Source organism: Atractosteus spatula, chromosome 8 (genome assembly GCF_055471065.1).
Source record: "Atractosteus spatula isolate fAtrSpa1 chromosome 8, fAtrSpa1.hap1, whole genome shotgun sequence".
Lineage (NCBI taxonomy): Eukaryota > Metazoa > Chordata > Actinopteri > Semionotiformes > Lepisosteidae > Atractosteus > Atractosteus spatula.
In genome coordinates, this window is record NC_142713.1 from 61,541,324 (window position 1) to 61,569,163 (window position 27,840).

At 42.4% G+C, this 27,840-nt stretch overlaps 1 protein-coding gene across 1 annotated transcript in view; it reads left to right on the forward strand.

The window, feature by feature from the left end:
* Positions 1 to 913: 913 nt before the first annotated feature.
* Positions 914 to 27,840, forward strand: part of LOC148829997 (EF-hand calcium-binding domain-containing protein 6-like) — a 38,632-nt gene continuing 11,705 nt past the window's right edge. Inside the window, exons 1-11 of the mRNA XM_088923728.1 lie at positions 914 to 1,124; positions 3,085 to 3,173; positions 4,202 to 4,299; positions 7,200 to 7,274; positions 11,548 to 11,614; positions 17,349 to 17,500; positions 20,042 to 20,179; positions 21,992 to 22,062; positions 22,648 to 22,760; positions 25,086 to 25,151; positions 25,361 to 25,443. Of these exons, the coding sequence (XP_088779854.1) occupies positions 914 to 1,124; positions 3,085 to 3,173; positions 4,202 to 4,299; positions 7,200 to 7,274; positions 11,548 to 11,614; positions 17,349 to 17,500; positions 20,042 to 20,179; positions 21,992 to 22,062; positions 22,648 to 22,760; positions 25,086 to 25,151; positions 25,361 to 25,443 (1,163 nt within the window). The remainder of the gene's footprint in view (positions 1,125 to 3,084; positions 3,174 to 4,201; positions 4,300 to 7,199; positions 7,275 to 11,547; positions 11,615 to 17,348; positions 17,501 to 20,041; positions 20,180 to 21,991; positions 22,063 to 22,647; positions 22,761 to 25,085; positions 25,152 to 25,360; positions 25,444 to 27,840) is intronic.

The window sequence follows — 27,840 nt, forward strand, 5'->3', positions numbered from 1 at the left end:
CCCGTCCGCCCCCGGGCTGTACGTCTGCCACATTCTAACTTTGGGGGAAAACGCATCGAGACAATGTTGGTGCCTTTCAGGAACTCTCCGCGCACATGCAGGTGCAAGACAAGCGGTGAATCCGGCCGGGGAGGGGTATCGGAGGTTGAACTGAACGTGTTCAACCGGGAGGTCTCGGGTCCTCATCCACCGCTAGTTGTTGGGGAGTTGGGGACAGGCGGGGTGTCGATTCACGTGGTGCAGGTGACTGGCGCCTCGCTCTCCTGACGTGAGGCGCTCACAAGTCTCGGAGTAACGCTATCGGTGCTGTGGAATAGCGCACGCGTGTGCAGCAAACCTGCGTGAAGTTGGAACAGCTGGTGGCTAATTACAAGCGAAAGCTTAAACGTGCACAGTTTATATCTAACATGGTTGTTTCTTACTAAACCAAAATGAGTGCATGAACAAGAGCTAAAATAAAATTTTTAAAAAAAGTTTTGTGGTTTGTGTCATTCATACCCTGATATTTGTAATCTGGGGTGTTTCAGGTTTAAATGAATAAGCATTGATCAGATGTTCCATTTTACATATAAAAATACTGCACTCACGCCGGATGCATTGGCTGTTACAAACTGCTTTGTGGTTGTGCTCTTTGTCTTATATATAGTTAGTAAATTGGTTGCCTGGACAGTGAAGAAGGCTTAAAGAAAATTACAATCTGCGTGTTGGATCTCTTTGTGCTACGCTCACTGGAGACACGGGGGGGGCGCCATGGCGACCATTCATCATCGGTGAGAAATGGAGCCAAGTTGCCGTGACGACTAAAATACAACAGGCGCAAGATAGATATATATATATATTATGCCTATAAGTGCACTCCAAAAGCAGCCCTCTCTAAAGCAGCTTCGGCAGTACCGTGCCTCACGCTGAAAACATGCCGGGGAGCGTGGTCAGTGTGAGCCTTCCAAATATTCACCAGTCTTCCCCCAGAGCAGGGGGCCCGCCGGCCCTGCGCGTCCAAGGGAAGAACCACGTAGCCGATAAGGGGACGGCTCAGGAAAGCGTCTGGAACTGCGGGGATGTCGGGCTTCGAGCGAGTACAGCCCCGGCACATGTAGTGCACACACGAGCAACCTGGCCTCCAGGTACAGTAATTTCTGAGCTCTGACGTTCTAGCACATTAGCTGTTTTTTACCGGGGCTGGTGATATTTGTGTTATTAACATTTGCACAGAAAGATTAATGCAATAATGACCCTCATAGTATTATACTGTATGTGTTTATACAGTGTGCAAAATTAGAACAAGTTGGCAAATATGGAAGGACATTTTCATTTTAGATTCATGTCTTGTTAATTGTAAGTCCTAAGCATGCAATGGAATAAATGCAGATATTGTATTTTATTTTTTTCTGTTGATTGAATCATGGTTTTAAATTTACAATGTGTAAACAATTTCTTGCAAATGCAGTAAAATACTGTATTTATGTACGCCTACTTAATAGGAAATGTAATTGTTTCTGTGTCCATATGAGCGATTTCTTGGGTCTGTGCTGTAATTTACACGAGGGACCTTCTGTGGGTGCCTTGGTTTTGCTATTGTTATTGTTCTATTAAATTCTTGCTACAGTATATTTTAACACTAAAATAAGTATCGAAGAGACACTAACGTGCTCAGTGTCTCAAAGTCTTACAAAAGACTTTGAGCTGGGCCGTCATGTACAGGATACCTGCATTGAAGGAAAGGGCTACAGAGACTAAGTCAAGAAGGTCTGTCTCAGCAGAAAAACACAGGTCCAAGCTGACACTAGTGTGTCTTCTACAATCAATTCTGTTGTTTTGGGACCACTACTTGCCATTTGCCATTAAAAAAAAGGAGGTATTGAACCAGAGGGCATCAAGGGAAACCATGTACACCAAGGGGTTGTGGGAGTCTGGAGTGAGCTAAACAGCTAGTCTGTGGAAGTAAATACTCTGACTTCTTACAAGAAAGGTCTGAGTGAGATCCTTGGGTCAATCAGTGACTAGCAACCCAGTGAGCTAGGAGGGCTAAATGGTCTAATCTCATCTGTAACCTTCTTCTGTTCTTGCATTAAAGTTAATCTATTGCACATCGATAGCATAACTGGAATGGCTGGTTACATTGGTTATAATGTGCATGCTGTGCCGCTGGGGGTATTGAAGGTGTTAAGTGTGCAGACATGTCTCAACTGGCCCAGTTTTAGTTATAGTAATGAATCCTCAAATGCTGTAATTAAAAAGACAGCTTTGGCATTCTTAACATGTTGTTCTTAACAGCTTCTTATTGTCTTAGATTGCTCACTTTAGTGTGCTGTTCACAGGGAATAACAGCACCCAAGTACAACTGAACACTGCTCATTTGCAGTATATTTACTGCAGCATGACCTGCTTGGCTGTGGTCCAGCCCTCTGGCCACAGGACGAGGAGGCTGGGACCCCCTGCAGAGAGCAGCTGTGCAGGTGGAGGAGGAGATGGTGTCTAGTATTTATAAGGTGTTTTAAAATGAGGAAATGGCATCAGGAATGATTATGATTTAGGAAAACTGAGGCCAGTTGAACTTGACTGCTGTCACCCTCCCCACACTTTTCATTGTGAAGTGCACGTACAGTATTATTGTAACAAAGAGTCATGTTGCATAGGTCCAATATTCCAGAGCTGATATATGAAGCAGTATTAGAAGCACTAGAAGAAGAGGAAACCTCAGCAATAGGATTTGGAAATCTATTCCCAGCCCTGCAAAGTCATCTTTCCGAACACACAGTATATTTACTTGTGTAATGGGGACAGTTATGAAGTTAAAGAGATGTGCAAATCCAAAGGCTTGGACTAAGTACACTTCTATAGAACCAGCAGATAGACACAAAGCTCTGGGGAAAGGTTTTGAGAACTGAGGCTCTCATTTAAACTGTGCGGTCCTGGGAGTCAGAGGTCACCATCGGGTGAAATTTAAAGGATGAGGAGGATTAGGGCATGGGAGAAAAGGTATTGCTGCTTTTGCTGCGTCGTTATACTGGATTATTATTTTGAAAACTCTCCCTAACAAACATTGAAGAAAAATATCCTAAAAAAGTGTCTTGTTTGTTGCAGGAAATGCAGGCAAATCCGTACGGGCTAACACGGCTTTGGGGCGCCTCTCTGCTGAGCTGTGGCCCAAAAAGCAGCACACCGTAGACGAGGTGAGGTGGTGAACGCCACCTGAGATCATTTGCTGTAGCTGTCTTTGTACAGCCGGATAATTTAATACAATGGTTTGACCTGCCATTGTTGTAGCACTTTAATTTGGTTTAGCCATGGTTATAGAACAGGCAGTAATTACAACACCACCAGCTGATCCATTTCCCATTTAATAATAAAGAAGCACAACTTTGGAATACTCTAATGTTAATTAGATTACATTTTCAAATATTTAATCTCATGAGCCAGCTTTATTTTTCTGAATACATTGCAAACAGTCAGAATTTGATTTAAATGTTAAGTAAGCATTCTAAGCTGAAATTCTTCACATTATATCAAAGTCTTTACAGGACACTTCATTTCCACCTGTACGACGCTCGTTAGACACCGTGCCACTTCCAAATTTAAGTCAGAGCTGTTAGCTAGTTGTCCGGACTTTAATCTATTTACATATTCCAGATAAGACAGATTTGTTAAACACAATCTCCAATATTTAATCACAGTTTTAAGTAATTAATTTAATAGATCTTAATCTATTTGCTTTATTGGGCATCTGTAAGATTTTTATAATTATTTCAGAATTGGGTGTTTAAAAAAACTTCAATTCAAAGTGCAATGTACTGTATATGTACCTGTTATCATATGGTACCTGCAGAAATACTACCTAGTTTATACAATAATAAACAAATTACAAGAAAGGACTTCTAATGCTCTTGGAAGGTAGTTGGAAGAGACAGATGTAAATCAATTATGTAGTTTATTTTTGTGCTTTTTAATTGGATAAAGGAAAGCAACAAGCTGACTACAAAAGTTCTGTGAAAAAATCGAACGCCTGTCACGTTTTCGGAAACGCCTGCAGTTGTGTGTGGTGATGAATGGGAAGAGAGCGAGCAGCGAGAGCTGTGTGCGCGGATGGGAGTCCTGCTGAGAGTGTGCTCGCGGAGGGTAATTGAAATGCCCTTGTAGTCTGCCTGCCGGGCAGATAGATGGGTCTCCTTCCGTACTGCCACCCTCTAACCTCTGCCTCTAGATCATTGTGCTGATCACAGAGAAACTCCGTTCCCGCCTCCACAGTGTCCAGCAGCTGTTTCGGGCCAATGACCCCAACGGAGACGGCAGAGTTTCCAGGTAGGTGGCAAACTGTGATCTCTCTTCCCGCCGCTGTGTGTGGATGAGTGACTCTTTGTCTATCGTTGCCTTAAGCAGACAGCTTTCAGACGATAGGAAATCGTCGTCAGTGTGACACAATATCCCGTCCAGTCTGGCCGGCACTCGCTATACTAATTTCACAATGACTGAAATAATATATCACGCCCTGCACATTAGTGATTGAAGAACAAAGGACAGTGTAATTAAGGACACTATCCTATTTTATTATTCATTTCCTTAAAAGAAGATAAGTACTATAGCAGAGATTACATTGCCAGTGGCATACAGTACTTTGCTAAAAGCTCAGGCCCAAGAAGAACAAAGTCTTGAATCCACTTGGTGATAAATGATCATGCACTCAGCTATTGAGCTCTGGTTGCCGCAGACTGGTGCCAGTTAGTTTGGACTGGTTTACCTCCCTCCCATATTTCCTTTACTCCCCTCTGTGCTGTTTGCCATTTTCTCAGACATCCACCTTTCAGAAACATTAATGATGTTATTTATTTAATGCTTTAAAGCCGAAGAAAACTCCTAGTTCAAGCTGTATGTTTGGAATATTACCTGATTTTATCAAGGCTCGTCAGGTTCTTAGAAACATTGCAAATGCACTTTAATCTCAAACATAATCTCTGTTGGCTGAGTTTAATTAAGCTCAATAATTAAGCTGATATTATTAAATATTTGTCATATCAAGTTTAGAGTCGGATTCAGATAACTGTCGGCTGTGGGTGCAGCATCAGAGGCAGGGCGTTTTAAAGGGAAGTGCAGCACACGTGTCCGAATGCAGCACTTCATTCTGCTCAAGGGAAGTGAGAGCTCCTATAATACTATAATACTACCCGAGATAAAACACAGATTCTTTAAATGGGGAGAAATCCAGTGCGCAAACTCAGGACCCAGTGCAGAAACACAACCATTAATCATTCAGAGGGCTATAGACAGTTCACAGAGATAGAAACTCCTCTTTAATAAGCTACAGTAGGTGCAGTACTTTTGGACTATTGTTGAAGACATACAGATTTAAATCCACACAAAAGTTCCTACAATATGTGCAAAGCTCACTGCCAGGGAATACAGACGCCTCAGGGTGGGCACAAAGAGCCACACACACAGGGTTCATGCCCTCCATTCACAACAGAAGCCACAAGAATGGTTCTGGAGTCTTCAATCTCTTTCCCTCAAACCCAGCTGGCAAAACGAGTCAAGAAACGAATTGAAAGAACGGGAATGAATAAGAGCTATGATCTGTCTGTAGTGCCCAGGAAGGTTCAGGTGGGAATGCTGTTTCGTGAGTCACCATACAGCTACTGAACTAAATAAATGTGTTAAAAGAGACATAGAACCCCAGTGCCTTTGAATGTGAATGACAAGACTGTTGTCAGCTGCTGTAAATTTAACCATTAGAGGGCAGACCAGCTTCCTTCAGCGGAGCACAGCAAGTAATAATGATGCTAATCACAGAAGCACCAAAGGCGTGCCTTTCTGGGTGTGTGAACAGGAGCTTTTCTATCACACAGTTTGACATAACTCCCTTCTTCACTGCCTGCCTCCTACACCCTGAATCCATGAGCACATCACACTGTGCCTTTGAACAGCTCGTTACCACAGTGACATCATGCTGCCCCCCGGAACAGCTCGTTACCACAGTGACATCACACTGCCCCCCAGAACAGCTCGTTACCACAGTGACATCACACTGCCCCCCAGAACAGCTCGTTACCACAGTGACATCACACTGCCCCCCGGAACAGCTCGTTACCACAGTGACATCACACTGCCCCCCGGAACAGCTCGTTACCACAGTGACATCACACTGCCCCCCGGAACAGCTCGTTACCACAGTGACATCACGCTGCCCCCTACAACAGCTCGTTACCACAGTGACATCACGCTGCCCCCTACAACAGCTCGTTACCACAGTGACATCACGCTGCCCCCCGGAACCACTTGTTACCACAGTGACATCACACTGCCCCCTGGAACAGCTCGTTACCACAGTGACATCACACTGCCCCCTGGAACAGCTCGTTACCACAGTGACATCACACTGCCCCCCGGAACAGCTCGTTACCACAGTGACATCACACTGCCCCCCGGAACAGCTCGTTACCACAGTGACATCACGCTGCCCCCTACAACAGCTCGTTACCACAGTGACATCACGCTGCCCCCTACAACAGCTCGTTACCACAGTGACATCACGCTGCCCCCCGGAACAGCTCGTTACCACAGTGACATCACGCTGCCCCCCGGAACAGCTCGTTACCACAGTGACATCACGCTGCCCCCCGGAACAGCTCGTTACCACAGTGACATCACGCTGCCCCCCGGAACAGCTCGTTACCACAGTGACATCACACTGCCCCCTACAACAGCTCGTTACCACAGTGACATCACGCTGCCCCCCGGAACCACTTGTTACCACAGTGACATCACACTGGCCCCTACAACAGCTCGTTACCACAGTGACATCACACTGGCCCCTACAACAGCTCGTTACCACAGTGACATCACCCTGCAGCCCCGCACCGCTCGTTACCACAGTGACGTCACACTGCCCCCTGGAACCACTCGTTACTGCACTCGTAATGAGACTCGCAAGCCCTCGCAACTTCAGGGTCAGAGAGAGCTAAGACTTTTCAAGAACAATTTCCAAAAACACGTCTCAACTCAAGCAGGAAAGAAATGAAACCCCTGAAATGTGAAATTCGCAGTAACCACAGACTCAGACACAGTGCAGCATTAAAATCTACAGTCCTTGTTAAGGGCACAAAATAAAATAAATGCGCTTCTTAATATTATAAATCTGTCACTCAACAAGGCATACCTACTGGAATGTATTAATCAGGTAAAACAGATTTTTTCCCCTGTTTTTTTAGGGAAGGGCTAACCCGAATTCTATGGAGCCTGTGTGGATACCTCACTCCCCAGCAAGTGACCTGTCTTTTAAACAGGTAAAAATGTATTGATCCCCAGCTTTGCTGGTTTAATAAAATTAATTAGATCATCTATTACTTAGAGTAAGAGTTTTTTTTTATCATCTAAACCCAAGAATGGTGTGAACTAATTGACTAGGGCTTTGGAAAACACAAAATTCACAACATTTGGGCAGTCCTGCTCTACAAATTGCCTTTTTTAAAACCTTAGGATTCTACAAGGAATCGTTGCAGTGTGTACTGTTGTGTTCTTTACAATTTCAGAAAATAAATGTAGCACAGAGACCCATTTCAGCTGAAGCATTATTAGTTTCACTGCACAGTGAAGTGTAAAATAATGTTGTGTGGTGGTACTAGCACAGTTATGCCTTTCAAAATCAGCAAAATTAAGGCTGCAATCCTTTTTGAGCTGCTGTATATTAAAAATGGCAAATTTGTCTTTACCGCTTTGCCGAGATGTTTGAAGATCAGGTGGCCAGTAGACTTCAGATACGTTTAGTGAATTCTTTTCATTTATAATGCGCCTTTTATCCCCAAGGGTATCGAAGCACTTTGTGCAAACAGTAGTAGGAAATCCACTTGCAGGCCCCACCATAGTGAGACAGCAGACCCACTGCACAATCGATCAGTACGAATTAAGAAACTGCTTCAACTGTTGAATTAAGGGGGATCTCCAGGGAGGCCAGATACAAGCCGAGAGTGGAATATTGCCAAGACACCAGGTTTAACTCCCCCTGGGCTTGCAAACAGTGCTGTGAGATCTTCACATATCTTGTCCAAAGGGTGATGACTCCTTCAGCTCAGTATCCCTGGTCCCCATACTGGGCCTGGCTGTCTAGAGAGAAGGGTGCCACCTACTGGTCCACCAGCACTCCTTGCATCATCAGCCTGGTTCTCCTTGGCCTGGCCAGCCCTGCTTAGCTTCAGAGAGCTGGTGAGATCTGCAGCAGTGGGCTGGTGATTGTGCTACCTTCCACTACCAGATAAGAGCAAATAGAAAATAGCCTATTCTAAGCCCCCCTCCCGTTTGTTTAGAGAGATACTTTATTAATCCCGTGAGGGAAATTTGAAATTGTTTATGAAATTTACACCAACAAAAAAACGTTCATAACGGCTTCCAAAGTAACGCTATTAGTCATGTGTTGGACGACGGGAACAGATTTTCACGCAAAGCTGGTAATTAGGGATTGTGGTGTCTGTTTGCCAGGCTTCCCTTTCAGCGACTGTCAAGAAGGTATCAGGCCATAGTTACTTGGCAATAGCTTTGATTGTTCCCCCATGCTTTTCATCTTGATGGGTATCCAAATGCAAACACACAAAAAGGCTTCTCGGATAACCCCGGCCCTCGAGCGTCTCAGCTGACTCGAGCGTTGGGCCTTGATGAAGGAAATGCGCGAGGCGGAAAATGAAGGCCTTTCAGGGGGGAATCAAATATTTATCCCGACTGGCTCCAGTTCCCCATCTCCGGGCGCTGCCTGGGTGTCGTGTTGCCTGTCATGCACTTCGCCTCTGCAGACGTGGGGGTGGAGTGGGTAACGAGGGCACCCATTCAGCGGTGCTCCCGTCTGCTCTGGACAGCTCTGCTGCATGCCTGAGGCCCATGCTGCTGCTTCTGTAGCGCTCGCTCGTGTAAACGGGTCCCGATGCCAGCTGCTCTGGGTCACGGAGTCGGCGCGGTAATCGCGTTTCTTGCCTTTGAGCTGTGGGATTGCCCAGATTTCTCTGCTTTCTTTTGCTCAGGTTTCTGTTTTCAATGCCCTGATTAGCGTGGTTTTTTAATTTAGGAGTTGTTATGGTTAAAAGCTCTTTTGAACACATTAGTAATTAAATCAACTTATGGTCTAGATTACAGACAAATAAACCCCCATACCTGAAGAAGGCTCCACGGCCGAAACGTTGTGTTTTCTTTCTTCTCATTTCAGTATGGAATAAACTTGTTCCAGATAAACTTGATTCTACTTTTAAAAAAAACGAAATCTACAAGTGAACATACTGATATTATTACATGTTACTGCACCATATGTAATCATAACAGGAATAACCAAAAGATGATTTGATGTGTACAGTGTGTGCATGAATTATAATAACCAAACCAGGAGTTTTGTCCAAAAGGTGTTGTTTTTTCTTCCATTAAACAAAATTTTAACTGCTTATATAAAGCAATTTTCAATTCTACTCATACTTCCTACACCAGAGAGAACTCATCTGTCATGAATTTGAATTTTAATTATGTCACTAGGCTCATGCTTCTCAGTGCCCATTATGTGAACTCGTGTTTGCAAAGACTTTTTTTAGAGTTCGTGCCAGATTTAGTGCACCTGGCATGCAATGGCTATAAAACAGCTTTTGTTTTATTTTTTTGCTGACAGGTGTACAAACCTTAATTCCTTACCACACTATATGAGTAATGTCATGTACTAAGTGATGATTTCAGCTGATCTTGCCCTTTTAATCACCATCCGCATGTCGATTTAAGAGCTTCCTCAAACTTCGTCATGACGTATCCTTGAGAGCAGGGATTTGCAATATGTTTTGTTAATTCATTCCAGTAACAACAGCCAGTTGTTATTAAGAGCAGTGGCGGGAGGAGGGGTAATGACAGTAACACCAGATAAGGTAGCAGTGTTGTTGTTATTGACATTTATTCACATGCGTATCTGGGGCGGTGTGGTGGCTGGAAGGTTGCTGGTTCGTATCCTGCGGCCAGCAGAGGAATCCTACTCCACTGGGCCCCTGAGCAAGGCCCTTAACCCCAACTGCTCCAGGGGTGCCATATAAATGGCTGACCCTGTGTTCTGACCCCCAAGCTTCTCTCCCTGTCTGTGTGCCTCATGGAGAGCAAGCTTGGGTATGCGAAAAGACACATTTCTAATACAAGAAATTGTGTATGGCCAATTAAGCGATCTTATCTTATATGCAAGATTTCTCTGGAAGCTCAAAGTACATAATGATCTTCAAGAGGAAGCCTCGTGCAATCTGACATTCAGTCGACCAGTGTTTTTTAAACAAAGTCTATTTGTGCTACAGTCTTGCAGTTCCATTTCTGCGTGGTGTCTGTTCATTCACATTATAAAATGCTGATTAGTTTACATTGCATTAGGAAGCAGTTGCGTCAGCACTTTTAGCTAAAGACAACGGTGAGGGCAAGGAATTCTGAACATCAATACGTTCAAAGTTTTATGAGTAAACAACAAGAGTAATTATATAGCAGTAATAACAGCTCTTGTAAAATGTTTTCAACATACAAGAAGCACCTGTTTCATAATTATGGCTCTTTGAATCCTGGCAACAACAAATAGCCTTGAGAAAACTTCCTGAGTAAGCACATCTGAATTCGTCAGAGAGCCTGCATGCTGTGGGTTTAAGTGGGTCAGTCAAGGAAATTGCCTCTCAGTTTGCATGCTTTGGATTTGCATTGGCATTGTCTGAAATGCTTCATGTTGACTGTGCAGATTTTCTTTGTATCCCACATTTTAAAAGATTCTCAGATCCCAGATTTGAATGTCAAAGTGATACATTATATAAAAAAACATTAAAAAGCATTAAGATTCCTGTGAACACTGTCTGGATTAATCCTCAGTAACTGCAGGAAGGTGACTGATCTGGTTAACATCAGACAATCAGTCAGCCTGGCCTAAGTAATAATAATAATGAATAATTGCTTACACTTATATAGTGCTTTTCTGGACACTCCACTCAAAGCTCTTTACAGGTAATGGGGATCCCCACCACCACCACCAGTGTGCAGCCCCACCTGGATGATGCGACGGCAGCCATAGTGCGCCAGAACGCTCACCACACACCAGCTCTCAATGGGGAGGAGAGCAGAGTGATGGAGCCAGTTCAGAGATGAGGATTATTAGGAGGCCATGACTGGTAAAGGCCAGGGGGAAATTTGGCCAGGACGCCGGGGTTACACCCCTACTCTTTTTGAGAAACACCCTGGGATTTTTAATGACCACAGAGAGTCAGGACCTCGGTTTTACATCTCATCCGAAGGACAGCGCCTGTTTACACTATAGTGTCCCCATCACTATACTGGGGCATTAGGACACACAAAGACCGCAGGGTGAGCGCCCCCTGCTGGCCCCACTAACACCTCTTCCAGCAGCAGCCTTCATTTTTCCCAGGAGGTCTCCCATCCAGGTACTGACCAGGTTCACACCTGCTGAGCTTCAGTGGGCTGCCAGTTGTGAGTTGCAGAGTGATATGGCTGCTGGCAAGTTGTTTTCTGTTTTGTACTTTCTAGCTGTTTCACATGGTTCTTTTCTCCTGTATGTTGTTTTCTAAGGCTTGGGCTGGCAGGACACACCTCCATTTCTTTTGAAGACTTCGCTGCTTGTTTCCCACTGAGGAAGGTAAGTTTGCAAAGAAACAAGTAAAGGTTTATTTCCTGCTGAAAGGAGAAGAAAAGAAACACAACGTTTCGGCTGTGGAGCCTTCTTCGGGTGTTAAAACAGCCGAAGAAGAAGGCTGCACAGCTGAAACGTTGTTTCTTTTCTTCTCTTTTCAGCAGGGAATAAACCTTTACTTGTTTCTTTGCTTTAAGCCAAGGCACCAACGTTCCAGATTTCACAGATTCGTCTTTCATGACAGACAAGATTAATTCTCTGTTCCCCACTCTGACTCTGATGAGTAATTGGCCAGACTGCTTTGTGCACCTGGACATGGTTTTGTGCTGCAGATGGAAATGCAAACAATACAGTTCTCTGCAGGTGCACAAAGCCTTTGTCTACAGGATGATAACAGAATGGACAGTCGTGACCATACCATAGACTAGATGAAGATTTTATCAACAAAATATTTTTATTATAAACAGATTATAACAATGTAGTAGTTCCAGTAGGGAGCTGCAAAGGAACAAGTAAAGGTTTATTCCAGCTGAAAAGAGAAGAAAAGAAACACAGTGTTTTGGCCGTGGAGCTTACAGAATACTGTAGTTCCAAGCAAGAGGATGCTATCTGACCCTACCAACTTTTTTGGTTCTTAGCTTAGCTAATTAATCCAGGGACATCATCCAGCTGTTTCTTAAAAGGATACTGTATGGTATTGTCATGGTACGTGCTCATGGTTAGAGATAAAAGGGTAAGTGCTTGTAAAGGTTTGAGTTTCCATCATCCACTTGATTTTTGACATGTTTTACGACATACAATTTAAACTTTATTTCATTATACATTTATGCAAATAAATATATGTATAAAAACGTTTAAAGTGCAGAAATAACAGGATTGTCCAACCTCGTATACCTGTACAGAGAAGTGTTGCCATGTCAGAACTGAAAATTTGGTAATTGGAGTATTAAACAGATTTTGTAGTTGATGAAGTCTGGATGTGTTAGCATTGGTATTTTCATAAAAATGTCAGCAACAGAAAATGATTTGAAATTGAGATATGCACAGTGGCCAGCATTGCTGCCTTGCAGAACTGGGGTCTCGGCTTCAATTCTGGGCTGGGGTGCTGTATGTGTGGAGTTTGCATGTTCTCCCCATGTTTACATGGGTTTCCTCCAGGTGCTCTTGTTTCCTCCCACAGACCAAAGGCATGCTGGAAGATTAATGGACTTTATAACGAAAGTTCGGGGATGACAACAACCATGTTCAATCAGACTCACCCATCAATAATTAGCAATCGCTCCTGACAATCCATTCCTCTCCCAAAACGCTATAAATACCTAGGAGATCCCTGTCTCTCTCTCCTGCATGTCTCTTGCATGAGCCTCACTGTCTCCACGGATCACGGATATACCTGTACATCTAGGAATATTACTCATTTTCCTCTCAAAGATATACTTAACATATCCTGCGCTCCCAGTAGACTTCCGCATTTCCCGACCTTATCAGCAACGCCACACTCCAGTCCGGCGCAAAGCCTGAGCTGCCATTGCAGCCGACCTGCTGAGCCTACCTCGCGTCCATAGACCCGCGCCCTGGATTTTAAAAAATGCTGCTTATTTCGCATTCGCTACCCGCACTACTAACATTATTCCCATTCATTCTCTATGCATGGACCACGCTTCCAGACACGAGCAGGGAAGAGAAAAGGGCAGTAAACATGCAATTTCCCCCAGCTTCCCACAGACCTGTTTAACCGTAAAGCAAAAAAAAAAGATTTGAACTTCGGAGAGTAATAAATAGCCATGGCTCTTCAGCAGGCTTCTGCTCCGCTCACAGCAGGACGGAACCTCTGAGCACCCCACTGCAATCCCCTGACCACCCGGTCTGCAATCTCCCTGCGCTGCTTCTTTCAGTGGTCTGTACTTGTTTTCCTTATCATCCTGCCTAAGCTCACTCCTCCAAATCTCAACCCCTCTGTTCTTCCTCCATGTCTTTTTAATCTCACTTTTCTCCTGCACATTTACCTGCGTCTTGTGTCCCTGTCGCCAGAACACAGGTGCAGGTAAGTCCTACTGTATGTCTTGTGTCCCTGACTCATTCCTGTCTCTATCCCCCCCAATTCGGCCCCGGGTTCTTTCCTCTCATTCTGCTCTGCTACTGATGCCAACTTCTCCACTCTAGTTCTGCTCTCGATTCACTTTCCAAGCCACACCTGCTTCTGGGTCAGTCCAGCATCTTCTCAGTTTCAGCACTACAGGGCAGAGCCATACTCAATAAAATGATTAGCTGCCTGGAGGGGGGCATCCATTTGGGCCGGGACCCCCGGAGGTTTATTTTCTCCCAGCAGGAGTTTTTGTTTTCCTCTCCACAGTGCACACATGGAGTTGTTGAGTGGTCAACAGCGCTTTCAGTCCTGTTCCAGAGTCTGTAAGAATCTGATCCATTAGTCCCTTATACTTAACTCTGCCTCAGATACCAGGAGGTTACACGTCAGCAGGTGTACGCCTCAGCATTTCCTCTGATCCGGCCACTCCATTTGCCCAGGAGACTCTTATCAAATTCAATGGTTATAGAAGGCTGATGCGCTGCCGTTTACCTCCGTCCCTCATTCTAATCACTGTATGAATAAAGAGAAGGAGTCTCCGATTTCCATTGCTACTTTTGGGGGGCACAATTGGAAACTCGGGCCCTTATCCAGTCAGATAACACCGCCATTTATAATCAATGTAGTAATACCAGTGACTTCCTTTCACCTTTACAAAGTTCTCGCAAACCCAGAGCTATCGCAGACGTTTCTTCCAACTCAAGGCTGCCTCCTTGCTGCTCATGTGTATTTATTTTAATAAGCAGCTCTCCCAGGTCTTCGGAAGCCTTTCTTCTTTACATACAGTAACCTAAACAAACTCTTCCCCAGCTGTTATTCGACCTCTGCGATGGCCCACAGTTCACACCACGAATTCTTCTCGCCTCCTCCATGCTTTCATAACTCTGCATAGGTGGTTTGGGGTCCCGCTTGGTTCTTTTGGGGGTCCTGGCCTCCTTGTCCTCTGGCCAGGAGGTCGGCCCTCAGCCGAGTGGGTTAAGCCAAAATGTCGCTCCATAATCCTTTCATGACGCTTCAGTCTTGGGTGTTATCATTCCTAGTGAAGCTGATTTCTGGAAAACCGGGTCCTGGTGTGAGTGTGTGCGTGTTTGTGTCTGCCCTGCAGTGGACTGATATTTCATCCGGTGTGTATCCTGCCTTGCGCCCATTGCTTGCTGGGATTGGCTCCGGCTCCCCCATGACCCTGTGCAGTTAGAAGATGGAGGAGTGGATATGTTTATTTTATAACGATCACACTTCTAGTTTTTGACAATTGCCTATGAATCTGAAGTGCTTTGTACTTTAATAAAACATATAATGAAACCACCAAAACCTGTAAAACAAGTAGTACTGTATTAAGAAGCAGGGCACGAGGCTAAAACAAGTAAAGAAAATAAGTTACTCTGATTGTAACTGTAATAGGATCTGCCGAGATGAGATTGGCTAAACATTAACGAAGCAGAGATCCAGTACGATCTGTAGCTGGTGGCTGCAGGGGTTTCAGCCCTGACTGTGGGTGCTCAAGGCACTGGTGTCTGAGTGGAGCAAGAACCTGAGATGGCTTGAAGACCATGTGTAAAAGTAATGTACATTGTGACTGTATCCTGGGATTTACTGTACCTGGAGCAAACTGTAATTACTAATACAGGTAAATGCGTTTGCTTATGAACTGTAGTTATTTTGATGAAAATTGTGAATCTCGCTGGTATTCAACTGTATGCATAATAATGAAAAATACATATAAGCGCGCAGTTCACTGGCTTCCAAGGGCTTGGTTGATATTAAAGGATTGCTTGCCTCTCTCTTTTTGTCAGGACATTCTAGGGACTCATACATTAATTGTCAGGCAGTTACTGTAGGTCCTCAGACAGCTGAATTTTGAACACACACACCCACCTCTGACAAGCTACATAGTTTTGAATGAATAAAACTACAAGAATTAAAATCATTTAGCCGGCGTTCTTAATTTCTTTCCTGGCTCACACATAGCCAAGTCCATCATGGTGTATCATCACAACACTCCTTCACATCCCACTGACACTCGGATTCTTCTGGAGCTCTGTTCAGGGATATGGAGGGATTTGACTCGTAGGTACTGTAAGAGTCGCTTTTCTTCACTCCAGCTTTAATATCAGTCATCGGAAAGTAAGATATTTACAGAATGGTTTTACAATGGTGTTGTTTTTTAAAGTGGAAGAAAAAGCTCAAAATGCTCATTTTATCTGATTTCATATCCACTGTTTCTGTTCTCATTTTGCGTCTAAATTTTCAACAGAGTGTCAAAAAATACTTTCATCCCTTTTAAGAAAACGTTTTTCTTCGTAATGCATGAGTTGCCAAGGTTATATTGCGGACAGTATTCTGAGTGATGTAATTATTTCGTCTGAGATGAATATGTTCCTGCTTTCCCCGTGTTCTGCACCTGCAGTGTTATTTCTGGACAAGGTCCCTCTCGAGGAGGTAATGTAGCAAAGATAATAGAAAGGAAGTTTGAGTGAAAAATTGCTCCATAAACTACAGTTTTACGGTGATGAATGGTGGTTTCAGTATTACACACGTTTCAATAACGCAGAAATAAAGTGTTTTGCTCCAGCCCATTTGGGTTGAGGAATCTATTACCACCAGTTAATAGATAATTAGATAATAATTTATCATTATCCCATAATACTGCTTTTTACATTTTGAGTCTATAAGTGTATTTTGATATCTTCCTTGGAGGCATGGGTATTCATTGATAGCAGATAAGATTGATTTATTAGTGATTTCATAATGTCAGCTCTGTAAAAATAGAAATTAAGAACTACATTTTATTATATTAATGTTTGTTCTTCACATGCATAGAGATAATGGTTTAACTCATACTATTAGCAGTACGTAGATGAAAAACTATTGTGCTATTGTGAAAAGAGGCAGTTTGTGCCTAAAAATCTTTTCCCAGACTCCCAGTACAGTATGAACTGTCATGGAGTTTAGATGCTGAGCCCCCAGCGAACTCCAAACATCAGTCTCTGGCAGCCAGGCGGGATCATTGGAAACATTTCTGCCACCAAGAATCCATTGATGAAGGAAATGACAGACTCTAACCAGAAATTAGCATCAGCGGAACAGAAAAATAAAATTGGGAAATCTGTAAGAAATTGCAGCTTCACCTTAGCAGAAAAAAAAAAGCTGAGAAGTTTGGCTTCCTTTTCAGTATCAGTGAAGTGTAGCCCCTTGTGATAGACAAAATTATTTTTAAAAAAAACACAGCCAACGCCCAGCACATCCTGCAGTTTGTGAGGTAGTATGAATTCCAGATAAATCAGGCCATCTGCCACGAATCCCAAAATTCCTCCACAGCTGTTCATTGAGCAATTCCATGGTCTGGGTATGTAGCAAGAATGAATCTAGATGATCCTGAACTTGGAGCTGTGAGGTGGCGTTACCCCAGCACCACTCCGAAGGCTAGATGTAAGGACAACATACTGTATACAGTATGCCCAACTCAGCTCTGGTAGTGTGGACCCAACAAAAGCACTGATGCCGGGGGATTAGCTAGGTCATTATGAATGACTGTTCCACCAGTGTAACAAACACACAAACTGTACCCTAAAACCTTTTTTGACTTTACTTTTCCCTGAAATTTCACCCTGTTGTCGACAGCTTCCTGTTATATATATATTTATTTTGTTTTAGAAACAGCAGAATGAATGGTTCAGTCCTACTACAGCAAAACCTCCTGGATATGTGCAGACGGAGAGGAAGCCTGTTGACTCACATGCTGAGAAAATGACCAGCCAGGATTCTGAAAGGATTTGGGCTTTGATTAAAGAAAGAGTCCATAACAGGTAAGTCTGCAGTCCTATGGGTCAGATGTGTAACATTAATCCCTTCTTAGGCCCTCAGAGTATCCATTTATTTATTAATTGATTGAAACTTCAATGTAGAACTGATATGTTAAAATATAACAAAGTACATCTTATAGAATTTTATATGTCAAGTACAATAGTAGCAGAGGGTTTATGGACAAAACTTTTGGAAGATAAAGAAATTCCTTCAGGAGTGTCTCAGGTTTGTTCAGTCCTAAATATATAAAGGTATTACTCATATATAAATAACTAGAATATTCAGTAGTTTGTTTAGATCCTAACAAATCCGAAAGGAGGACAAATGTGCAAGTGGTTGTTTGATGTGACTCACCTAGCTGAAAGAATGGCTGACCCAACCCCACTTCCCCCAGTGTTCATGAGGAATGAGTCAGGGAGCTGCTACAAGGGTGTAGATGGGTGCAGTAGAAAAGGATAACAAAAGAAAATGAGAAGGAAGTCAAGAAGGAGAGAGATACAGTATATGTATATACAGCACGAGAGATGAAGACTGATGAACCTTAAACTGTTATGGCAACACACTGCAAGTTGTCCTAAGGAAGTAACTTTTTCTGGCTAGTTTTGTGCTTGTGTTATAAATAGGTGAGGCCTAATGGCATTCCATGAGATATAGCTAAAAAAAGCTAATCCATTAAGTATTGGTAAGAAGCAAAAGACTAAAAGTTATTAATAAACACCAGAGAGCATGTAGAATTTGAGTCTTTTATTTCTGGAATTGTGGAAACATAGGAATTTCTTTTCTTGCCTTTTCTAAGAAATGTTGCCTTTGGACATTGTAGTTCCTTCTTGTAGGACTTTGCATGCCTGTAAATAGTAACACTTTTGGATGGGGGGCTGAAAAATAATTTTATTAATTCTATATAGCCTATGATAGATAATTCACCCTTTATAATGATTAATGTCATGATTATTGACATAGTTCAGAATACTCTAATACTGTATATTAATGTTTTTTTATTCCGTGTGAATACATTTATTTTGCATTTATAGAGTGTCATTTGCCACCACTAAACTGGGGCATCTGGATAATTATTTATCCTTATGATTTCAGTGACCTTTGACATGTGAGCTCCAGCTATGGCAGGTGCCCAGAACATGTTTTTCACTCCTTTGTTACTGGTCACTTCCTGTAGCTCGTTAGCCCATAGATAGATACTTTATTGTCCACTAGTGTGGACATTTTTCTTTGGCTTCTCCCATAGAAGTACAACATAAGCAAAACATAAAGGTCAAATAAAATCACAGCAAAATTATGTGATGCATAAATACAGCAAATGGATAATTAAATAGGTAGTGGGGGACTATACAGTATTTACATACTGTACATTCATTGAGCAGTTTTATTGCAGAGGGGATAAATAGTTCTTATAAATGTTTTTATTTGAATTCAGTCCCCTATACCGTCTTCCTGATGGGAGTGTTATGAATTTAGAATTGAGTGGGTGTGTGGAGTCAGCTGTGAAGCTCTTTAGTCTTGGTCACATTTGTTTCCAATGCTCTGGACTGGCACCAGTTTTCAAGAATACTGATGTTTTTAAAGTTTGCTCGCCCAGGGGTTGGTCCCACGAGAACCATGTCATCTGCGTATTGAATCAGACTGGCTGTGCTACTCTGAGTCTGCACCTCATTAGTACATGTTGAGAACAGAAGAGGTGACAATACACAGCCCTGGGGAGCACCTGTATTTAGAACCAGTTCATCTGAGAATAGACCGTTCAAGTGGACTCTCCGAGGTCGATCTGTAAGGAAATCTTTGATCCAGCGTACAACATTCCCATTCACATTTCAGTCAGAAAGATGCTTTTTGCCATGATACACTATTATACCTTCAAGATTTTTTTATTTCATTTTGTATGTGTTTTCAGATGAAGAGCAGTACCAAAAATGGCACAAGATCTCTCAGACTGCTTAGATGTTTCAAAACTGTATTTGAGATCCCAGTCGCCCTGCACAGCTCTTCTACAGCTGTAATACAAGAATGATAAGAACATAAGAAAGGTTACAAGTGACAGGTGGCCATTCTGCCCACCAAGCCTGTTACGTTATGTGAAGTAGCCAAGGATCTCCTCCAGCTGTTTCCTTCTTGAACAGAACCTGGGGATCACAGTCAACAACATGGGTCCAAGACAGGCTTCCGCACTCCCATGACTCTTCGGCCAGAGAAGCCACTCTTGTTCTCAGTTTGTAAATGCTCTTCCTGGCAGTCTTCACTTGTGCCCTCTGGTCTGTGCGTCACTGTCAGGACTGCGCTTTCATCCTGGGTGCTATAAGTTATTTCGTTTTTCTTACCAACTGACGTTCTCTCCGCCTTGTTCCTTTTGCAAGAGGAACCCGTTCAGATCAAGAATGTTGTGGCACGCCCCATAGCCAAGCCATGAAATGTGATTAAAGCTTTTCTGCCTTTACTCTCAATAAAAAACGCACATCTCATTGTGCAGCTACAGAACCCCCTTTCTCCTGCGGGTATCCCAGGTGCTGCAGGACTGTTATTTGTTTTCCCAGAGATTTCTCGGTTGAGAAGCACCTGCCATCCTCCTGCCTGCAGCCTGGTGGGATGATCACAGCGGAGCAGCTGCAGGTCTTCCTCACCAGCATGGGCCTCCTTATTAGTGAAGAGGAGTTCTACAGGCTCTGGGCAAGGTGAGCTCTGAACCTTCGTGGGAAAAGTCCTTGTTAAGCATGTTTCAAAACCAGGATGCGCAGAACAGAGGAAGGCCCTCAGTGTCCCAGGAGATTTGCCCTAGATATGCCATATAATTCTTCAGACATGGCAATCCTTGACACGTATCATGCAGTTTGCCTTCGGTTGTGTAACCGCTTGGGGAATCTGAGGCAAAGAGGTGTATATTTATAATTATGCTTTTCCCTGTGTTTTTTAAATTTATGTACATGCTTAGCTCTTATGTGATTTATTACCTATGGATATAAATACACTGGTTTCAATGCGCACACAGACAGCTACTGTAGCTATTGGAATGTGGCAGAATTACTGTTCCTTTCTAGCTCTTTAAGAAAACAATGAGTTTCAATTAATAAGGAAGCAATTAAGCAGATTATGTTTGAATACTCTGTGAGTGTTATTTGCCATTTTACAAAGTATTACCTTCCATTTTGTGTTATATGTGCTGGACATATTACTCCTATGTCTTTTGCCCAGTTGATGTAACAGAATCCTTCACAAAGCAGTAATGAATACAATGGTGGACAGAAAAAAAGCTTTGTGAGCATCTCTGTTCTTTTGATGAAGGTTGGAAATTGATGTGCTGCATCGGCGTATGTTCAGAGGTGTCTTCTGAACTTGGCAAATTAATCTCCCAGTGCAGCACAGTCCATTTTTTTGAGGTGTTATATAGCTGTGGAACGTACTGCTACAGGCAGATTTCATTGACCTGATCACAGCTTTCTTGTCTTGTGCTGACAAATCAGGGATGTGGCTTTGCGTTTCTGCGCGTTACACAGCCCTGCTCAGTGATCAGGTAACAGGATCTGTACAAGAAATATTGGATAAATGCTCAGTATCCCATTAGCTGTACAGCACTATGCATTACTACAAAATGCTGATGAGTGGTCCCTTCACCTCATCTCCTGAAGAGGCCAGGGAATTAATTTTGTTTGGCTGAGTATATTCATCATTCTGATATGTCTACTGTATGTGCTGGAAATTGCTTGGTTTCTGGGAGCTTTTGGTTCATTTTTTATATTTTCTGAATTTTGTAACGTTTTACTGACCCATTAGAACCTCATAGTGTTATCAGTGTCCTTTTAAGTTCTGTAAGAATTAGGCTACATTCCTGTAGTGTCAGATTTTAAGAGCATGTCAGGAAACAAACAACATGATGTAGAAGAAATTCCAAATATCCACATTGCATAAGAAAACTTTGGAGCATATGAAACCTTAAATTATTTTTTATATATACAGTGTGTTGTGAACAGTATGTATCAGCAGTGAGGTCAAGTGAATTTCCATTAGTCTATATCAAAATTTGTGCAATGCAACCTCACTGTAAGGAAGCTAAATGTTTTTGTCAACTGCATAGTGATGGTGAGAACATGCTGTACAGTACACTTTTTTCTTCTGTACACAGGATATTATTACTTATCTGGGACACCAGGCACAGCTCATGTTTCCAGAATGACCTTATGTAGGCAGTCAGTCACGGGTCGTGTTACACTGCCTGCCTTTGTCTCTGTGTACAGGGTAGAAGAGGTCTAGAAACTTAGTCTCGTCCTGGGGCCAGACGAAGTTTCCTTCTTCCTGATTCTTTCACTGACTGAGTTTCCAGCACTGAGTGCTGGGTCTGACTTTCATATTTTCAAAACTATTCAGTATGTTCGTCTGCTCTTTTTTTAACATAGGCGTTAAAAGCTGACATGCTCTGCTTCTTGCAGTAAAGCATATTTTTAACTATTGTTTGGTTACCAATGTTTTTAAATGTATAACAAATCTTGCAGGATTAAAAAGAATGGTCCTGAACACGTCAGCACAGACTCACTCATCAAACAACTCGGGATAAACCCTCAAGGTGAAGCTTCTTTACCATTTCTTCTCATTCCCACCCTGTATCAGTTCCAATATTAAACATCTCATCCACATCGTATTCACAAATACAAAGAAGTGTGTTCTTGCAAACATAAAGCTTTTCTAAAAAAGTTGTGATGGATTTGAAGTCTGTGGCTATAGTATGCTTTTTTTAAATTCAGAAACTACTTATTCACGATTTAGTATAGCCTTCCAGTGGTGTGGTGGTTAGGGCTGTGCCTTACAGCTCCAGGGTCACAGGTTCAACTCCAGCCTGGGGAACCCTCTGTGTGGAGAATGCAAGGTTGATAGTCATCTGTGTATATGGTCCTGTCCAGTGTATAGTCTCACACTTTGCTCCCTGTCCCCGGGTTGGGGAACCCGATCAGGAATGTGAGACTTTAAGATAATAGGTGGATAGACTGATTTACTCAGTACTTAATTAGCTGTTTAATGAGCTTAATGATATAATTTACAAGCAAAAATTCTTCTTAATGAAACATGATGGTCAAAAAATAAATATTGCCAAAAAATAAAGACAATTGTTAACCTGCTGGGTGATTAATCAAAATGCTCTTTATGTGTCCAGTCAAACCAGTCAAAAGTGAACAACCATGCAAGTCCAAAACAGTGTGGCAGAGAAGCACACCTGCTCTGACAGACTCCAGCTTTGAAGAAATAGTTACCAACCTGAGAGCAAAGGTACAGTGTGTGTCAAGTTTTACTATTATTCTTTGAAAGAAACAAAATGTTGATTTTGCATTTTTTGGGGACTGATTTTAAGTGGACAGCACTTTAAAAAAAATGGATATGCATTCTTTCTCTGTGTTTCATGGTTACTATTCAAAGTGATCTAACAAAACATTGAACACATACTATTAAAATATATTTCCGTAATTTTATCTTATTTTCATAATGAGAACATGAGCCAGCGAATATAAAGGGATAGAGGACTTCCTACTTATTCTCTACGGATTTTTCTCCATGAGCTCACCTGGGGGAGGAAGCAGGTCCCAGATCACCGCTGTCACAGCCCCCTCACCTGCTGCACGAGGAGTGCACTAGGGGTCTGCAGCCAGAGGGCATTTAAACGTCCGAGAGCAGAAGTGCGAGATCTGAATTTAACTTCGTCCCGAACGTCTGTTTAATAACACCATTTTGTGTCTCAGATTTTCTAGAACTTAGTCTGCTTAAGTACTGCTTTAATGTATGGGCGAAATCTGAAAGAAATTGACTGCGTGATAGGTTTCGGCCATGCTGCTGCTGGCAGGCCTTCGGCAGACTCACAGCCCTCACAGTCCCGCCCTGCGCCGTCATGGAGCAGCTAACTACACTTGTGGCCCGAGCACCTTTCATCCCATCGACCTCCTTTCTTGTTCCAGCTGTGTACAGGGAAGGGGAGGTCTAGACACTTAGTCCTGTCCAGGGGCCAGACAAAGTTTCTCTCCTCCTGACTCTGTCACTGCCTGAGCTTCCATGGCCTTAGACACTGAAGTAGAGTGCCGAGCCTGACTTTCACATTTTCAGAATTATTCTGTACAGTACGTTCGTCTGGACTTTTTTTTTACACAGGCATTAAAAGTTGACATGCTCTGCTTCTTGCAGTCATACATATTTTTAACACCAGCTGGTGTTAGAAAAAGGATAGAGGGCTTTTCACTTCAGCTATCAGTGCTGCTCCTAGTGTATGAGGTGTGTATGATACACATGTCTGCTGTACTGCTCTGTGGAGCATGCTAGCATGTCATCCTTGTGCATTAGCGTTCTGGGCTGGCTTTTTGGCACAGACTGCTCTATCTTGCATTTAACATTGCAGACTCCTGCCCTGGGGAGAGTCACAGAGACATTGCATACTGTACCTTTCTTTTCTATCTATGGGTTTTATTTTTCAGCAGTGAACAATTTGAGAGGTGCAGAGGTGAGCTGAACTTCTATTCCATTTAGTTGACAGTTCTGGCTAAAACAAAAACAACAATCCTAGTAAATCTGCAATATCCAAATACATATATACTATAATATAGCTGTATAGTTTTCTAGGATAACGTAGCACAAAATTATCTCTGGATCAACACTGTATGAACTCAAAGTACTGTAGGTGCCCTTGAACCTTTGCTCACTTTTGCAAGAAATCAAAGTGTCTAAAGAAGAGATTTGACAGAAACAACAGTTTTACAGCTTCACGAGCTACTGTACGTCTTTAAATTAATCAGAATGATTTATTGCCAAAATTAAAAGGTTTTGTTTTGTAATAAATGTGAAGCAGAAAAATTACTGCTTAGTGTTGCTTAATTTAAAGTGTTCTTACACAAATAATAAGAAGTAGTGTTATAAATATGAAATGTGTAAGATCTGATAGGATTGTAGCAGTACTGAGAACATACTGCCTTTGGGGCTTGACTGATGAGTGAATATAAAACAGATAATTACAGTAAGTCTGGAGAACAGCCAAAGTAATCGATCTTTACTCTTTCTTAATTAGAATTAGAGTTCCACAGTAAAGCAGGCAGTGGCTAGATTTTAGATTACATGAAAGTTGCTCTTCCCTTGAAAAAACTTCCACATAATGAACTCGATTCTTGTGGGATATTGAAAAGGCACTTTATTTCCCTTCAAAGTAAACTATAGCATCTGTCAGGAAACTATAGTGAGTGACAGGCAGGTGTGCATAGTGGGATATTAAACAGACAGAATACTGCAATTTTAAAAGCATGTTGCTGGTTTCAGGCTACAGTGATTATACAGGCATTCCTTAGTCAACAGATTTCTGAGAGCTGCATTAGAATTGGGTTCTTAAAGTCATGCCCCAGCTTGTGAGCTCTCTTATTGCAGTTAAATCTCAAGTATAACATATTGAAACTTTAAAAATGACTAAAAAATACATTTTATGTTGTTGTAAGCAGCAACTTTTAACATTTGCAATTAGGTTAAGTAAATCTGACATTCTGCTGTGCAGTTGACAGTGCTACACAGTGTAGTGTATCCAGTATATAGCATCTAGTAATAGCTTTCTTGTTTGTTTTGCTGCAGTTGAATGAATCCTGCCTTTCTGTGCTCCACACATTTGCACAATGTGACAGGGAAAAGACAGGCCTGGTAAGAGGGAAATTCTTCTAACAATTTTTGCTGCTGCTTTTTCTGTTTGGACTAAGTGATCCATTTACCCGTTGAAAAATGAAACATTTTTAACAAGCCTCTCTCTTACAAAAAACCTGATGTGTATGCCTTCATGCTATTTGATTATTAGGTAATTGTGATAATAATGTAGTTCCCAGTTCATCTCTGTGAAGTATTTTTTGTCACAGGTCACCCGATCTGCATTCCGACAAGCTTTGGCTCAGCTCAGTATCCCTATGGGAGCGATCGATCTGGAACATCTCTTAGCGAGGTACTGGAAAAGCTCAGCTATTTATCTGGCAGCAAATATCCTTGAGTCTTTTTAACCCGCTTCACCCCTCGTCCTTGCTCCCAGCCTGTGCGTGGCTCAGGAGGGAAACCAGTGGCAGCTGCTCAGCAGTGTTTGTCTCGAATGGGTGTCTTGGAAAGACACTGATTGGTCCCAACATGCTAATGTCGGCTGTTTCTGTTGCCCCTCTCTGAACATCACTGCTCCTCTGAGTTCCTCCCCTTTTCCACTCGTCCATTCCAGATTCTCATGTTAATTCTCTACACCGATCTGTCTTTTTTTTGCAAAAGTTACCGAACCTTGTGACAGCAAAAATGCTAAACTTCCCGAGTTCTCTAGCTCTCTAGCCAAACAAACAGCATGAGAATGCTGTGCCTAGCAACTTCAGAGACAGTGTTACAGTAAGTCATTTCAAGGCCCAGTTCACATAGTCTTAAGGAATGTTTCAAAAATTAAAGAAATAATCTTTTTTTAAAAATACTAACACAATTTTTAATCTGTTGTTTAAAATAAAAGATTGTGAGCTCCATGACAGTGAGACAGTTAACACACCTACCTTACAGGTTTTGGGTCCTGGGTTCAATTCCAGACACTGGAAGCAACTGCGTGGAGTATGGGTGCTCTCTGTGCATTTGTGTGGGTTTTCTCCAGCCTCTCTCCAAAGATGTGCTGTCTAGGGTAATTGATTCCTTTACATTGTCCCTGTAACAGATTTGTATAAAGGGTTTAGTTCCACCTTATATCTTATGCATCCAGACCAGAACAGTCGGCTAAGCTTTTATAAACATTAACAATATATCACATAGTACTTTCTTTAAAACTAATTTTAATATTGAGCAGTATTTAAAATACGGTTGAAATGTATTAATTTACTTTACTTTGTGCTTGAGGATGATCTTCTTCCATGAGTCCCTATAATTGACTATAAAATAATATAGTTCAGGTGGGGAGCTGCATCAGCATGCGTAGGCTGCAAAGGAACAAGTAATAGGTTTATTGCATGCTGAAAAGAGAAGAAAGAAAATGGAATGTTTCAGCTGTGGAGCCTTCTTCGGGTGTGAGAAAGACAGGGCAGGCAGCAAAGATAATACAGCACTGGACAACAAGAGCCAGGAGAGAGGAGGCGGGAGCAGGAGAGAGGCAGAGTGGCCACTCAGGTGGTGCGAAGTGGAGAGAGGTGGGAAACCAAACCTACACTATCCTAACTAACTAAAATAACTAAAATTATCCTAAAACTTGGCTCACGCCCTCCCCCTTCTCTCAACGACAGACTTGTTTTAAGTTTAATTCTCTCTGTTCATTTGTAGGTTTGGTTTATTACTTGTTCCATAAAATAATATAATTGACTATAAAATTGCAAAAGAGAAGAGAGACTGGGTAAGTTGCAGAATTTTCTGAAGTAGAAAAACACAGGTATACTGGTAATATCCCCGGATCTGTTTTTCCTTCTATCCTTTGATAAAAAAAATAAAAATGAAAAGTCATTATACAAAGAACTTGACAATTCCCAGTAGATTCTACTGTGTACTTTTTTAAAGATGTTGGTGATTTCGGTGTTGCTGTGTTTGCACTTAACGTAGGTATTTAAGCACACAGGTCTTTTGCTGATCTAGTTAGTTCAGAACTCTGATCATAAAAGCTGTATTAATATACTTGCCTTGCACAAAAATAAGCTGGCGTGTCAGGTGACACAGTCAGCCCTCGTGAATGCTACTGAGTGGCATGGGATCTGATTTTTGTAAGACCAGTCCTACAGGAAGCACTTATATTTCAGCTCCACAGTTAGCAAATCTGTGTATTTTAGATGATCTGTCTTTTTTTTAAACACATTATTAAAAAAGCAGTTTTCAGCCAGTCTTGTAAGTTCCAGTCTAGTAGGCTATGCAATATAAGGCTTAAGGAATGGAGAAAAGCCCCTCAGAGAACAGGTCGGTTTTTGCTTCCAGTAGGTCAGTGCTGTTTGAGGACATGAATGTGTACAGAAAACACAAAATTACTGTGGGCTTAATCTAGCTTGTCTGTACTCAGACAGAAACACATACCTACATACTGTTCAGAGTATGCTACAGTAGATGGTGAATATTTGAGCCACAGACAGAACTCATTCTGGTTTTCGTGATGTTAATCAAACAGAGCCTAGATGGGACACCATCAAAGACTGGTCCCCTCGCACAACTGGGTGGACTGGAGCTGTCTGGGTAGAGTACTTAACACAAGAGTGTCTGCAGCAAGGGTCTGCACCCTTAACCCACCGCTTCTGAGTCTGGAGACTTACTCCCTGTGCTGCACTACCACTGCATTTTAAAGAGAGAAGCAGTTAAAATGCCCTGCGCTATACAGATGTCTTTTGCACAGCCCACGCAGAATGAACAAGCTGAG